The sequence below is a fragment of the Lolium perenne genome, chromosome 1 (genome assembly GCF_019359855.2).
Source record: "Lolium perenne isolate Kyuss_39 chromosome 1, Kyuss_2.0, whole genome shotgun sequence".
In the NCBI taxonomy this organism is placed as follows: Eukaryota; Viridiplantae; Streptophyta; class Magnoliopsida; order Poales; family Poaceae; genus Lolium; species Lolium perenne.
The window spans coordinates 168564735-168580254 of record NC_067244.2 but is presented as its reverse complement, the minus strand read 5'-3'; the positions used below and the strand labels follow the sequence as shown (position 1 = coordinate 168580254).

Genomic DNA, 15520 nt, shown 5'->3' with positions numbered 1-15520 from the left:
TCTCTGAATGTTAATGAAACCATTCTTTATTCCGGTAGGGAAAATGGGTGAAGAATTTACTTTGCATGAAGGTGTCGAGGGTCGTCTTCTCAACACCCTTCCAATCCTGGAGCTAAATGGCGATTTGGCACGCACCAATATTTCCAGTGCTCGTGCCGCGTTTAAACGGCTCTTCCCCCACTTCTTCCCTATGGAGACTCAACTAGAGATTTTCTCTGAGCTCGTTCAACGCTTCTTGGATAAGGAAGATCCTGCCCTTGTTTATCGGCAGGACAACTTGAAGGTTGGAGTTGAGGGAACCATCGCCCTGGTAGCCGACAGCCAGAAAGACATCGACTGGGCGAAGGCTGGTAGCCCCAAAGAGATAAACAAAGAAAAGTGGAAAACTTTGGTGAAGGCTGCCAAGCCCCACTCGAAGAAAATCCTCGCCTTCTTTAGCCCGAAGCCTGCTGCATCCACTAGCACTACCAGGATGGAGGTTAAGTAAACCAACCTATCCCAATGTTTTTTTTTCTTTTGTAGTTGTCGCTTCCTTTCTTATCTGCGACTATCCATATTGACTCACTAGGAGTCAACTTTTGTAAGGGAACTCGCTTATGTAAATATCTCCATTATGAATGAAAAACTGATCCTTGCCGAATTATTGATGTCGAAATTTCTTTCTTCCAGTTGATTTTTTATAACTGGGCTGCTAGACATTCTGATGCTTCAGCCACCGTATCTCGCTCTACGAGAACACCTGCTGATGTTTCCTTGGACGATTCTTCGTGTGCTGAGTCAATTCAACAAGAGCTTACCGAACTTCGACAACAACTCCAAGCTATGAAAAAGCAAGCTATCACCATTATGGACCAATCCCGCAAATCCTCGGAGCATGAAAAAACTGCTCTTCGATAAGTGCAAGAAGCCTTAAAGTTGAAGGAATCTACGGTAGCTGATGCTTTGCGGGCTAGCACACGTGAAGATTGTATGCTAAACCTTATAACTGAAGCAAGTCAGGATATGGAGGGTGTGTAACGCTTCTCCTCCTTTCTTTCCCCTGTAATTCCTCGTATTTCTTCTTACCCCTTTTCATTTCCTTTGCTGCATATAGGTTCATTTCTGGACACCACTGCCGAGGAACAACGCGTTGATGCACGAGTTGAGATTCTTCTTCGACTCTCCCAACAGAACGACATTGACTTCTGGGCTGATGTTGACCGCACTCGCCAAATTGTGCGATTCCAAGACCGCTCAGCCCAGGTCCAAGATTTTCTTGACTTCTGCACTAGTACATTGGCCATGGTGTACAACGCTATGTTTCCTCGGAATCCTCAACCTGCAAATCTTCCTGATTTGATGAAAAAGTTCAAGAGCATACGTCAAATCCATGACTTTGTGAAGGCTCAGCTGATGGATGGCGCCAGGTTTGCTTTGATCTGGTTGAAAATTTGTCACTCGAAACTAGATCTGAACAAAGTTATCGACGTCTGCCATTCCAAATTAAGGCAGAGGAGAAAAAAACGTCGACAAACTTAACGATGCGGTGACACCCATTGCTTAGAAGATGATTGAAGAGCTTCTAAGGGTAGATGCTGCTTTCTTCCAAGAATATCACTATGCGGATGCCCTAGATACTCCTGCTGAGGGTGAAAGAATCTCCATAGATGATTTATTATAGATGTTCATCTTATTTTCCTTCTATTGTGCTTGATTTGAGCCAAAGTGTAAAGTTTGTATATTGCGGGTCATATGTATTGTAAACATTATATTGCGAGACTCATGTATAGTCAAAGCAAGTTTGTATGTTTTGTTATCTCCCAGCCCCAGAGTGTCCTCGTTGACGTATCTATGTTTTATTAATCGCGGGGTTTTTTAACCAGGGCGAGTAATTCTGAGCTATATTTCGAGAGTCGAATATATTTTGTGAATTCTGCAGGTAAGAGCCCCCGAGCCTTGCGAAAAATATATACCATCAATATTTTTATTATATTGCAGCATCGCAAGCCCGCCACATTAAAACCCTTCTAGCCCCACTCGGTGCCCTGAAAGGAAAAGAGTGCGTCTGAAAACTTGCGAGCTCTTCAGTACAATGTATGTTTACAAATTCGACTATATTGTTTTCTAAGCGTAGAACCGCCGAAGTTGCGCCACGTTCCATGGGTTTGGCTCGTCCTTCCCTGTTTTCTTGTCCTTCAATCTGTATGCTCATCCTGAAATTACTTCAGTGACGATGTATGGCCCTATCCATGGAGACTCAAATTTTTCATGGCTATCCTGCGTGAGCCGAAGAACTAGGTCGCCAACTTGGAAGGACCTGGGTCGCAAACATCGACTGTGATAATTCTTGAGGTTCTACTGGTACGTGGTTACTCTTGACAATACTTCATCCCTTGCTTCATCGAGTGTGTCGACATCATCTTCCAGTGCCTTTCTTGAAGTTTATTCGTCATATTCTATGACTCTTGGAGAATTATGCTCTATTTCTATCGAGAGTACCACCTCAGCTCCATGGACCAAGAAGAACGGAGTTTCTTGGGTTGTTGTGTTGGGTGTTGTTCGGATGCTCCATAACACGTGGGGTAACTCATCAATCCAATTGTGCAGCACTTTTTCCAATGGAGTTAGCAGCCGCTTGTTGATGCCATTGCAGATGACACCGTTTGCTTTCTCGACTTGGCCATTAGTTTGCGGGTGTGCCACCGATGCAAAATGTAGTTTGATGCCTACTTCTGCGTAATACTCCTTGAATTCTCGAGAGATAAAATTGTTACCATTGTCTGTAACTACGTTGTTAGGGACGCCAAACCAAAAAACTATCCCCTTGATGAAGTTGACCGTTGATGTTGCGTCTGCTGAAGTTACTGGTGCTGCCTCCATCCACTTTGTAAATTTGTCGATAGCTACAAGTAAATACATGTGTCCTCCTGTCCAGGATTTGTGTAATTTCCCCACCATATCGAACCCCCATTGCGCGAAAGTCCACACCAATGGTATTGGCATCAGCTCTGCTGCCGGTGAATGAGGTTTAGCTGCAAATCTCTGACACGCATTGCACGTGCGTACTATATCGTTGGCATCTTCGACTGTTGTCAACCAATAAAATCCTGCTGGAAAAGCTTTGGCTGCTATTGCTCGACTGCTTGCGTGGTGGCCGCATACTCCCTCATGTATATCTTTTAATATAGGGATTTCTATTTTCGTGCCCTCGGGTCCTTAGTTGTGCTCAGTTTTCCCCAGCTCCTTAGTTTTTCCTCAGTTTTCCCCAAGACCTTGTCTGAAACACGCAGAAGGAGCTCGGACGGAAGGGGTCCATTAAGTTGGCCGTTACGTGCTGACGAGTGGGGTCGTGTCGTTTGTGGGGCCGCATCGTGTGGGGCTGGTAGGAAAGAACCGCGTGGGACAAGACGAGACCATGTTTGTGTGGCTGTAGCGTGTGCGGCCGTAGCGTGTGGAGCCGTGTGGGTCCGGGACGTGGGCACGAGTGGTTTCTGTCTCTTTCGCCCAGATTAGCAGTTTTCAATGTACCTTTTTCCTCTCTCTCGCTCGATCTCATTCATATTTGATAGCCCAAATTGGTAGCAAATCTAGAGCGGCTTCTCCTTCTGTTTTTTAACGACATTTATTTCTTTATGCCTTCGTTTTTACCCAATCAGGTAGGAAATCTAGGGCACAAATCCAGAAAAAATATAGGATAAGCTGCATACAGCAGCCAACATAGCATAGATATATTCACGACAGATCCAACAGTAGTACCGATAGAACCCTACAACATAAGCTACATTTTACATGAATTTAAGCTGCTCTACAGATAGAGCAGTCACATACAGAGAGTGCAGTAGGCATGTTCAACGCCTCCAGGTTGCGCCTGTGACTCGCCTGGAGGTTGCGCAGGTGAATCCCAAGTGCTTTGTGTTTGGCCATGAATGCATGCACGTTCACCGTCGTTCCAACTCTAGCGCCGCATCTGACAATGGATTTAGCATGGTTCACCAGGCAGTTGAAGTCGGTGGCGCGGAGCTTCCTGTTGCAGAAGGGGCACTTGTAAATGCCTCGAGCAAAGGGGCCATCGTAATGGCCGGAATGCAGCCTCCTGAGGACGTGACGAGTCTTGGTGTGGAAGGACTCATCGTCGCTGTCGACGTCGCTGCTCTGCACCTGTCTCGTAGCACCAAAGATCGTGCAAAAAACACGGAGTCAATTGCAACGATGATGGAACAGAGAGTGAACAAAGATCATGCATGATAATATGGGCTCGAAAAAAAGAGGTAGCCTCAGTTACATTGGACACACTTATATCCAGGATTTGAGTGAGTAAACCAAAGATCATGCACACCAAATTTGAACACACCAATTGTTTACTGACCAAACCCTGAATCAATTTGTGCCCAAATATTCATCATCATCGGCACAAATCTTAAACAAAAGCAAATCACAAGCACTAATAACGCAAGATCTAACACAAAAGGATTGAACTAGGAACAGACGCACCCTAATAACGCTAGATCTAACACAAATGGATTGAACTAGGAACAGACGAACCCTAATAACGCTAGATCTAACACAAAAGGATTGAAATGGGATAAGAACAAGGGAGCAAAGGGTTACCTCCGGCTCATCGTCGACGATGCTGGTGTCGTAGGGGTTCTCCGGCGCGTCGTACGGCACTGGTTCGTACGGGTCCCAAGCGACGGGGGCCTGGACGGTGGCGGCGGCCGATGCGCCGGCGGCTGATGCGCCGGCTGCTACGTTGGAAGCAGCGACAGGGGCCTGGACGGGGGCAGCGGCCGATGCGCCGGCGGCTGATGCGCCTGCTGCTACGTTGGAAGCAGCGACAGGGGCCTGGACGGGGGCAGCGGCCGATGCGCCGGCGGCTGATGCACCGACAATGGGCATCTCATTCTTCTCCATCGCCGGCGGTTTTCTTCGGGGTTTTTTCTTCGGTTGTGGAGAAGATGATGGGACAGGAGAGGCGGTTGCAGTGAGAACGTGCGTCGAGGGAGAGGAAAAGGGCTCTATAAAGACGAAGGTGGCATGTACCGCAACACGCGCCCGCTATGCACGGCTGCAGCGTGCACCGCGACACGAGTCTAACCCTGGGACGTTTGGTGTACTCAGTTATAACCTCGGGCCTTATACAGAAATTTTATCTGTACTCAGTTTTCCCCTCGAGTACTTAGACTGGCAAGTGCAATATACTCAGTTTTACCCTCAAGTAGCTAGTCAACATAGAGTCAACAAATGAGATTAACATATCTAATTGAGGCATTTCATGCGCAAAAAAATTCAAAAAAATAAAAACATAGCGGCACCTACTCATGGAGTCTTCCTACGCAACCTGCCACCAAGAAAACCTTAACAAACATATATAAATCAAGTTTTACCACAAATTGCCACTTCTCAGAATCACTAGTGTAGCTATGAAGATGCATGGTTTTCCACTCAAACCCCTTTGCAAAACATCTTCCCCAAAAACATAGTTTGTCTAAATGATGCCATAATTGTCACACTCATGTATATTTGAATTGCAAATAATTTGATGTAGCCCAATATGAATTATATTGTACAAAACACGCATTTTTCATTTTGTAATTCTTTTTGTTTGAATCCCTTAGTCTATTTACTATTTATGTGCCCTTGGATTGTTAGTACTACTCAGTTTTGCCCTCAAGTTCTGTCACAAATGCTCCCAGAAGCCCAAACTTATCCTGATTGGTTGAGCCGTTGTCATACGGATCGACTCCACGAACTGTTGATCAACTGATCTAACGGGCAGTACACCCCTCCCTGTCTCTTCGTGGCCACCCCTCTCTCTCTCTCTCTTCGTGGCCACCCCTCTCTCTCTCTGTCGGTGGATGCATTATTGTCACCCCTCTAACAATTATCAACTATCTTTCGGTTTCCTTTTTCTTTTAGGGGATATAGTTTTGGCATATAGTTTTAGTAATTTGAAACGGCCCAAAAGTGGTATAATTTTGGTATAAACATGAGGCATACATATTTGCGGATTTCGGCCCCTCTAACAATTATCAACTATCTTTCGCTTTCCTTTTTCTTTTAGGGGATATAGTTTTGGCATATTGTTTCGGTAATTTGAAACGGCCCAAAAGTGGTATAATTTCGGTATAAACATGAGGCATACATATTTGCGGATTTCGGTGAATGCATTATTGTCACCCCTCTAACAATTATCAACTATCTTTTGCTTTCCTTTTTCTTTTAGGGGATATAGTTTTGGCATATAGTTTCGGTAATTTGAAACGGCACACACTAATATAGTTCGGTGAGCAATGATAAGAATCCCTTGTATAAACATGAGGCATACATAAAGCATTCCAATATAGTTGGTAATTTCGGTGAATGCACACACTAACTATGAAAACAACTACTCCCTCCGGTTCAAAATAATTGCCTAAAAATGGATGTATCTAGACAGTAAAACATGTCTAGATGCATCTATTTTTGGACAATTATTTTGAACCAGAGGGAGTACAAGTACATGTAACTGAATAATGAATTTGTAACAAGGTATCCCTTGTAACAACTTCTAGCGCCTGGTGAGCAATGATAAGAATCCGATCGCAATTATACAATAGAAAAAACAACCAGCCATCAGATTAGCTTGCTTCTTCAACTCGATCAGCTGCCTTAACTGCTTGTTCATTTTCTTCAGTTCTCCCTTCACTTCCACCAGTCCTACATTGGGAGCATTAGGCATAATCGGAACGGCTCCTCTCTCCGCCGCATTCTCTACAGCAAGTCCCCCCCCCCTCCCAAATTGCGCTCCCCAATAGCACCAATTGATTCCTGCAATTGAAGCCTCTGAACGTACACATCGATCCACTCGAAATGCCTGCATTTCTTCAGGATCTGAAAACAACAACGGGAACCCTAAATCCCAAATTCGAGGGAATAGCAAGAAAATCGAGAGAAAACAGAGAAATTGGAGCGAGATCTAACCTTATCCCCCTCTCTATATGGCAAGCTCTCGCATGCAAGGAACTCACGTCCACGGTTGCCGTTCTCGTCCGTCTTACAGATCGACCGCTTGAGAGGCTCTGGCGTGGGCGGTCGGGGCATCTTGTCAAAGGCACGGGTCCATACTGCGGCCATGAAGAACGGGAGGTCGAAGAGAAACTAGACATCACCCGCCTGCCGGAGAAGGGCTGCCGCTGGCGGAGAAGAAGAACAATGGGGCGCGGGGAAAGAAAGGGGAAGCAATGGCACGGGCACGGGCGCGGGGCTGGCTCGGGCTTCCATTTTGCAACGGTCACCTGGGTAAGCTGTGGGTCCGGCGCACTTAACGTGGACAAGTTGTGGGTCCCACGATGATCCGGATAAGTGAAGACGTGTCCACTGCGGGGCACCAACAGCGGCCCCACTTGCCAGCACCAACCAACGTCAACTAAACGGGATTCCTTCCGTCCGAGCTCCTTCTGCGGGTTTCAGACAAGGTTTTGGGGAAAACTGAGGAAAAACTAAGGGGCTGGGGAAACTGAGCACAACTAAGGAGCCAGGGGCACGAAAATAGAAATCCCTTTAATATAACTTGCCCTTCTTCGGGTGTGATGCACCTATGCAGTACTCCTGAGATGCCCCTTTTGTATAATTCTCCCTTTTCCACAGTGAACGCCTTAGATCGTCGGATAACTTGTTGTGCTTCGACCGGATCTTCGAGTATCTCTTTCGTTGTGATGTATGCCACGTAAACCTGCATCCATGGAACTTGTATCATCATAACCTCTTCAGGTTCCTCTTCATCTTCCGATGCATTTGTTTCTTGAGTTGTTGGAGCCCCCGAGCCTTCCTTGGCCTTTTATTTTTTTCTTCGGTTTCTTTGGTGCTTTCTTCGCCTTGGTTGACCTCTCACTTATCTCCTCCTACGCCAGGTGGTATCGGCAAACATTGTGAGCCGATGTTTGCCAAAACGTTGGCTTCATCGTTGCTAAGCCTATTGATCTGATTGACTTCGCAACCATCAAAGAGTTTCTCGAGTTCATTGTACACCTCTCTTTAGGCTATCATGTTGTCGTTGAATGCATCACACTTGTTCATCACCCGCTGAGCCACCATCTGCGAGTCACCGAAGATTTTTAATCAAGTTGTGCCACATGTCTTTTCCATCTTCATCCCGTGTATGATGGCTTCATATTATGCCTCATTATTGGACGTGTTGGGGAACATCATTCGTAATATATATTTCATTTTGTCGCCTTGGGGTGAAACAAGCATCACGCTTGCTCCAACTCCTTCCTATCTCTTGGACCCATCAAAGTTCATGTGCCAGGTACTCGATAAATCTGGGGGTCCCATATTTTGCAGTTCCATCCATTCTGCGACAAAGTCTGGCAGAATCTGCGACTCCATCAGCTTTCTTTTTTCATACGTGATTTCCCGAGGGGAGAGCTCAATTCCCCAAAGGGAGACACGTCTCGTGGCTTCTGTATTGTTTAGGATATTCGAGAGAGGTGCCTCATTGACTACTATTATTGGGTGTGCCGAAAAATAGTGCCGTAGCTTTCTTGCTGTTGTAAATACTCCATATGCAAGTTTCTAATAATGCGGGTAACATTGCTTGGATGGTGATAGCACCTCGCTGATGAAGTATACTGGCCGCTGAACTCCGTGAATCTTCCCTTCTTCTTCTCGTTCCACCACGAGGACTGTGCTGACCACCTGAGGTGTGGCTGCGATGTATAGCAGGAGGGGTTCCTTTTCTTTCGGAGCCACCAATACTGGGGGTGTCGAAATTGTGCGCTTGAGATGCTCAAAAGCTTTGTTTGCTTCTTCGTTCCACTCGAACTTTTCTCCTTGCTTGATGAGTGCGTAAAAGGGCAGCGCTTTTTCTCCTAGTCTGGCGACAAAACTGCTCAAAGCTGCGACACGGCCCGTCAAGTGCTGTATCTCCTTGAGCTTGGTTGGTTTTCTCATCGTCACGATGGCCTATATTTTCTCGGGATTTGCCTTGATTCCTATGGCTGACACCAAGTACACCAGGATTTCTCCCGCAGGAACACCAAAGGAGCATTTCGTCGGGTTTATCTTGAGGCGAAATTTGTCGATATTGTCGAAAGTTTCTCTAAGATCATCAATCAGAGATGACCCTTGCTTTGTTGTTATGAAGACGTCGTTGATGTATACTTGAACGTTCTTGCCAATTTGTGTTGCGAGACACTTCTGCATCATCCTTTGATAGGTAGCTCCCACGTTTTTCAACCCGAAGGGCATTATTCTATAACAAAACACGCCATAAGGGGTTATAAAAGCTGTTTTGAGTTCATCTTCTTGTTTTAATCGGATCTGGTTGTAACCAGAATATGCATCCAGGAAGGAAATATGTTTGTATCCCACTATGGAGTTGATAACTTGATCGACCCTCGGGAGGTGAAAGTGGTCCTTTGGACAATGTTTATTGAGACACGTGAAGTCGACGCACATGCGAAGGACATCCGTGTTTTTTTTCGGGACCAGAACTAGGTTAGCGACCTATGTGGCCTCTGTATGTAGCTCCTTGATAAAGTTTGCTTCTCGAAGTCGATTAGTCTCCGATAGCATAGCTTTGCGGTTTGGCTCAGAGAAACGCCGCAAAGGTTGTCGAATTGGCCTTGCTCTTGGATCTAGATTAAGGGGTGCCCGGCGAGTTCCCTGGGTAATCCTGGCATGTCAGCTGGACACCATGCGAAGATTTCCCAGCGCTCACGGAGGAACTCGACGAGCGCGCTTTCCTATGCGCTATTCATATTTGTTGCGATAGCTATCGTTTTCTTGGGATCCGTCGGGTGAATCTGCACTTCCTTGGAGTTCTTGGAGGTGTCGAAGGTTTTCTCCTTGAGTGGCCTTCCTCCATCGGGCAGCACGTCGTAGTTGGTGGTGAACCTGGAGGCTTCATACTCAGCCTGCATCCCGAAGGTTTCGGAAAGTTTATGAAAGTCCTTGTCACATTTGTCTGTTGGAGCAAAACTTCCCTTAACCGTGATTGGGCCTCTGGGACCAGGAATCCTCCATAACAAGTATGCGTAATGAAGTACAACCATGAATCTAGCATACGCGGGTTGACCCAATATAGCGTGATACTGTGATGGAAAGTCGATAACCTCAAACTCCAACTTCTTCCTTCTGTTGTTTTCTCGAGTTCCAAATTGCACGTCGAGGTTTATATTTCCCAAAGGATAATTCGGCTTCTCTGGTGTGATGCCATGAAAGCGCGTGTCTGTTGGTGTCAGATTTGCCAGAGAGATATCCATCTTCCTCAAGGTGTCTGCGTATATGAGGTTCAAGTTGCTCCCTCCATCTATGAATATACGCGAGACCTCGAATCCTGCGATCACTGTCGGTAAAATCATGGCTGCTTGTTCTGGTTGTCGTACTTGGGGTGGGTGATCCGCTTGAGTAAACCCGATGTCCTATCCCAACCAATTGAGGTACTCGATTTTTGGTGGAGGCATCTTCTCTACCATGTATACCTGTCGTGAAATTACCTTTTGTGTCCTATTCGAGGGTCTCCCTTTCTGAATCATCGACACTGCTCCTGTTGTGTCAATATAAGGACCGTTGTTTGTTGGAGCTGCCGCCAATTGCAGCTGATGTTGATTTTCACTAGTGATTGCAGGTGGTGGTGGCAGCTGAACCTCACTCCTTGGTTCCCTGTTTGCTGCTTGTGCATGTGTATGCTCCGCATATCTATGAAGAGCTAGGAATGTTCGGCAGTCCATCTGTAGGTGCCCTAACTGTCTTTTCCCGTCACTGTCGAGGAAAAAGTGCATCTGGTATGGCCCGTTCAGAAGATCTTTGGGTGATATATTGTATGGCCTTGGGAACCTTGGCCGATTATTTTGTCTGTTGGAGCTTGGCGCGTCTCGATGATCATTGCGCTGCTCGTTACCTCTCTGGTAATCATCCCGATGATTTCCTCCACTGTTTTCTCGAAACCAGCCGCCACTTGGTTGGGACCATCGTAATCTGAGAACTGACGAGAATATCCTCGCCTATTTTGGTTGTTGTTTCTTTTGCGATCTTCCTCGGGTGATCTGCGCCGTTTATTATGAACAACATCTTCGCCATCCGCCCAACGATTCGCTATTTCCATGAGATCTGCTATTGTTCCTGGCCTGGATCTGCCCAAATCCTCGATTAAGTCTCTTCTTCGGATCCCCGCGACAAATGCGTCGATTGCTCTTTCGTCGGATATGTTTTCTGCCGAATTTTTTATGATGTTCCATCGTTGGATGTACATCCTCATTGGTTCACCATACTTCTGTTTGCAGGCCCTCAACACATCTATTGACGTAGGTTTCTTGCATGTTGAGCGGGAGTTTTTCACAAACAGGTCCTCGAAAGTCTCCCAGCTATCGATGGATCCTTCCGGTAATTTCTTTATCCACGATCTTGCAGCTCCGCTGAGGTGAACCTAGATGCTCTGCATTGCAGTGGCTCGAGTTTCGCCTGTTAACTTCACTATTTCCAGGTAATCTACCAGCCAATCCTCTGGGTCTTGCAAGCCATCGAACTTTTTGTAATTATCGGGTAACTTAAACCCAGAAGGAACCCGAGTTTTACGGACTCGTCGAGTAAAACAAGGGAGCCCGCACATATCCTCTCCGTCGACTTTTGGTGATTGTCGATGTTCTCTTCTCTCCTGTCGTGCTCTATCGACTCGAGCTTGTATCGCCATGTCTCTTGGGTCCCCAACTCGAGGAGGATCTCGTGTTGCCGAAGTGGGTTGAAGATTATTTTGCCTTGGTGCGCTCTCGGGTTGCGGTGTACTCTCTCCTTGTATCGCTGTTCCCATGACTCCAACTCCTGCCATGGCCATGTTATACAATGCTTCCCTTCGATCTCCTGAAGGTGGCTTGGATGCTAGTATGAAAGCATGTGCCTGCCTCCGGTGTTTTGGGGATGATATGCCCTCTTGTATCTTTCGACATAAAGGACATGTTGAGGTTTTGTATCAAGTTTTCCCTTTCATGCTCGGGTACATTTGCTAGCCGAGATCTTCCTCTTGTGTGTGCTGCTCTGTGACTGTCTCCCGAGGTTCCTGAGTGTTGGCTCAGGTTTGCTCTGCGCCTACTCGATGCTGAGGCTGCAGCTTTTCTCTGCTCAAGTATAACTTTTTATTTTCTTTTTCTCTCTCCCTTCTGGCACGGGCGAGTCTATATTGATACGCTTGCATCTCTTGTAATGTAGCTGTAGTGGTCATTGGCTCCGTGCCATTCATGGCTCTTGCTGCTCTGTCCCAGGGTGCCTGCGGGAGTTGTAATTTCTCGCGCAGTGTAGGCCCGACGTATTTATTTCCTAATCCTCGCGTGAGATCAGCGGGATCGATGTATGGATTTCCCAACTCATCGAAAGCATCTGATGTTTCATCCTCTTGGCGAATTGAATCACCAATTGCACATACTTGGTGATATTTTGTTACAGTGTTTTCATCTTCGGGGTCGGTGACACCGTCGTAACGATCGGCAAAGACCTCCCGAATAGAAGTAGATCTGTCGATGAAGTCGAAACTGTCGATGCTCTCCGGGCCGCTGTCCAGATCGGAATCCGTGAACAACCTGAAAGACATCCCGCCGAGCAGATCGGCGAGTTCTCCGCTGCCGGCGGGTTTGATGTAGCTTGCCGACGAAGACTCCTCGTCGCCTGACTCGATTGATGATGTTGATCCTGAAAAATCGGAATCTATCGCTAATGGTCCCGAAAAAATCGGTGCCGCCAGGCGATGCGATCCTTCCTTCCCGACGCGGAAGCGGAAGCTCCTGAACGTAATCTCCATCGACGCCTCCAGATCGGAATATGCATGCAAACGGGCAGGAGGGTGAGGAACAAAATCGTGAGATCAGGTTTTACCCGTTTACCTCCATCCATCGCTTTGCTTGCCACCGATGATGTCATTGATGTTGAAAGTGCCATCGAGATCAGCTCCTTGTCGCCTCCAATTCACATAGACGGCGCCAATTGACAAGGTATTAACTTGTCAATGCCTACTAGTTGTAGACTAGGGTTTCGCGGAAAGTAGAGGGCAAGTAGATCTCGAAGGTTTCAGCTGAAAAGGTGCTCAACTATGAAAAAGTAGGGTTTGTGTTGACAATGATTCGATCCTTTCTTTCTCCCTCGGCTCCCCTTTATATAGGAGGTGGAACCGAGGCTTTCGTATCTTACAAGTTTACAATGTTAGGAAGGTTTACACGAGTCCTCCTCGTATTACATCAAGACTTCCTAATATATCTATTTTCCATATCAACGCTTATTGGGCTTCCGGTCTTCATAAACTTCCGGACGTGGGCCTTCAGTTATCCACGGGTACCTTATTCGGTAGGCCCATCTGGGATGCCTATGTCACTAGCATCTAAGTAGCTTCTATAGCAATTAGCAATAAGTTAGACTACGAGTCGTTCTTCTGGAGCTTTATTTGAAGTTTTACCTCACTGTAAAGTAGGAGGCTGTGTTGATCTTCTGTAAACAGTTCGTGTATCCTTCTATAGACATGCCTTGGACTCGCATATGTTTCTCTTGTACCACTCTGAGGGATGTAATATGAGTGGAACGGTGTTTCACTTGTGTTATGTCAACGACTTGCGTACTACACCATGAAGTGGTATGCTGGGTCACCGCAGCTGGTAAAAAAAAGCAAATGCTTTGACCCTAGGATTGAAACCCTTTAAAGGAGACCTATAGGTTTGGTAGTGTATATAGGAAGTTGTCTTAGCTAAACCAATTATTCTTTTGACTTGAGATGGGTATTCACTTGAGAATAATCCTGACACACTTGAGTCAATCTTTCTTATCTATCTTTCTTGAGTACTGTTGATTATTTATATTGCTTCATTCCAAATTAATAGAACACCATTGGAGCTTAATATAATGGGTGGTAGTAGACCACAGTTGGTATACAACACATGGTAGTCCAAAGAGAGGATACAACCATAAGGAAGATATCCTACTGGAAGAAGTATACCAATGCAAGTTATGGTTAAGTAAGAGTCATTTAAAATGTCAAATGATTGATATCAAGTAAGGAAGATAAGTTATATGAGGTAGTATATACCTATGATGAGTCAATCATGGGAGGTAAGGAAGAGTGATAGGAGTTATATAAGTCTACTTTTCATAGTAGAGTTGGTAATCATATATGATTCACTTGAGTCATGATGTGATGGAGTAGATCATCATAAGTGAGTTAACAGGAGTATGATGAGGAGTAAGACTTTAAAAGATAGCGCAAGTAATTCAGGCCTTAAAACTATAGCAATTGTGCCAAGTATGCCAGAACCATAGTTGTTAGTCTGAAGAGAGCTTTATTAGAGCATAGCTTAGTAGAGAAACCCTGGAGTTATATGTGATACACTCTAACAAGCATGTGTTTAGAGTAGTCATGTTATGGTCTCGAGAGATAATGTGAGGTTAAGCTTCTATATAATGGAAGGTAAGTTAGTACTTTCCAAGAAAATTAGGTCAACCATAACCAATTTGGACCAATTTTCTCAAGTTTATCTGATTGCAAGTGAGCAATTGAGGTAAATGTTGAGACAAATAGTAGTAATCCATATATAAGTGCTAAGTATCACGACACAAACCTATATTATGTGGTGTTATATACTACACATCTAAGCCTGATGTTTTGGGATGTTTTACCCAATTACTATATTCGGGCATATAAGGATGTGTATTGTAAGCACAAAGCTGAATCTTCTTGGATTTTATTGGATTTTTATTGATTGACTAGATCCATACATGAAGTTCGACTTTTATATGAAAATGCATGTTGCAATATCAAGCTCTTACTTGATGTTATAGATCTAGAGGGTAAAGGTATTCATGTGAGGAAGTGACGAATTCTTAATATTTAAAGAAAAGATGGAGGTTCACTAGAAGAAGGAAGTAAAGTGTGGGAAGCAACCACAATACTTTAAAGGAAGGATTAATCAAAACTCACTTTTATCCTCAATCAAGGAGTACTTCAGCATGGAAGGACCATGAAAGTGAGAAAAATGGTGAATATGGAGCAGTAGAAGTGGAGCCATATTCATTATGGAAGAGGGAATGCAAGTGAAGTCACTTACGATACTATCTTTATAGTGTCAACAAGTGGTTTTCTTGCAAAACAAACCCTGGAAGAAGGAAAATGGACAAGTGAAGCCGCAGCTGATATAATAAGACCTCAATTGATATAGGATAATCATGAAGAGAAAGCACTTGAAGTGAGGTAGATGTTGACTAGAACTATAAAAGAGTTTACATCTGGTATCAGATAAACAACAACTGGGACCAGATAGTCCGCAACTGGTGTATTGATAATGAGAAATTGTTATCAAACAAAACCATACCATTCAAATAGTCGTGTTATATAAACATTTAGTCGGAGGATTCACATCGGATACCAACAATTGTGTGGATACACCGCAAGAATTCTTCGTGAGACTCTAGAAGAGTACAAACTATAAGCCCGACCAAAACCAATTCTCGAACCTTGGAGTCTAATGATTAGAAGAAAGGGAGCTCGAAGACCATTAGAAAACTCCAAGGGGAGAGGAAGTACGAATGAGAA

At 45.2% G+C, this 15520-nt stretch overlaps 1 protein-coding gene across 1 annotated transcript; it reads right to left on the bottom strand.

Annotated features, from left to right (window-relative positions):
* Nucleotides 1–3697: 3697 nt before the first annotated feature.
* Nucleotides 3698–10322, bottom strand: LOC139833278 (uncharacterized). The gene is made up of 3 exons (XM_071823496.1): nt 9920–10322; nt 4588–4790; nt 3698–4137 (listed from the first exon to the last, which is right to left on the bottom strand). The coding sequence occupies exons 1-3, from the start codon at nt 10320–10322 to the stop codon at nt 3775–3777; spliced, it is 969 nt and encodes a 322-aa protein (XP_071679597.1). The 3' UTR covers nt 3698–3774.
* Nucleotides 10323–15520: the final 5198 nt, after the last annotated feature.

What these genes read in the sequence shown, in the direction of transcription:
- LOC139833278 (XM_071823496.1), bottom strand. Translation starts at nt 10,322, where the DNA reads ATGATTTTACCGACAGTGATCGCAGGATTCGAGGTCTCGCGTATATTC. An exon ending in TTTTGCTCCAACAGACAAAT is followed by an intron (nt 4,791 to 9,919) that starts GTGACAAGGACT and finishes ACGTAGCAGCAG; the next exon opens with GCGCATCAGCCGCCGGCGCA. An exon ending in TCGTCGACGATGAGCCGGAG is followed by an intron (nt 4,138 to 4,587) that starts GTAACCCTTTGC and finishes GCTACGAGACAG; the next exon opens with GTGCAGAGCAGCGACGTCGA.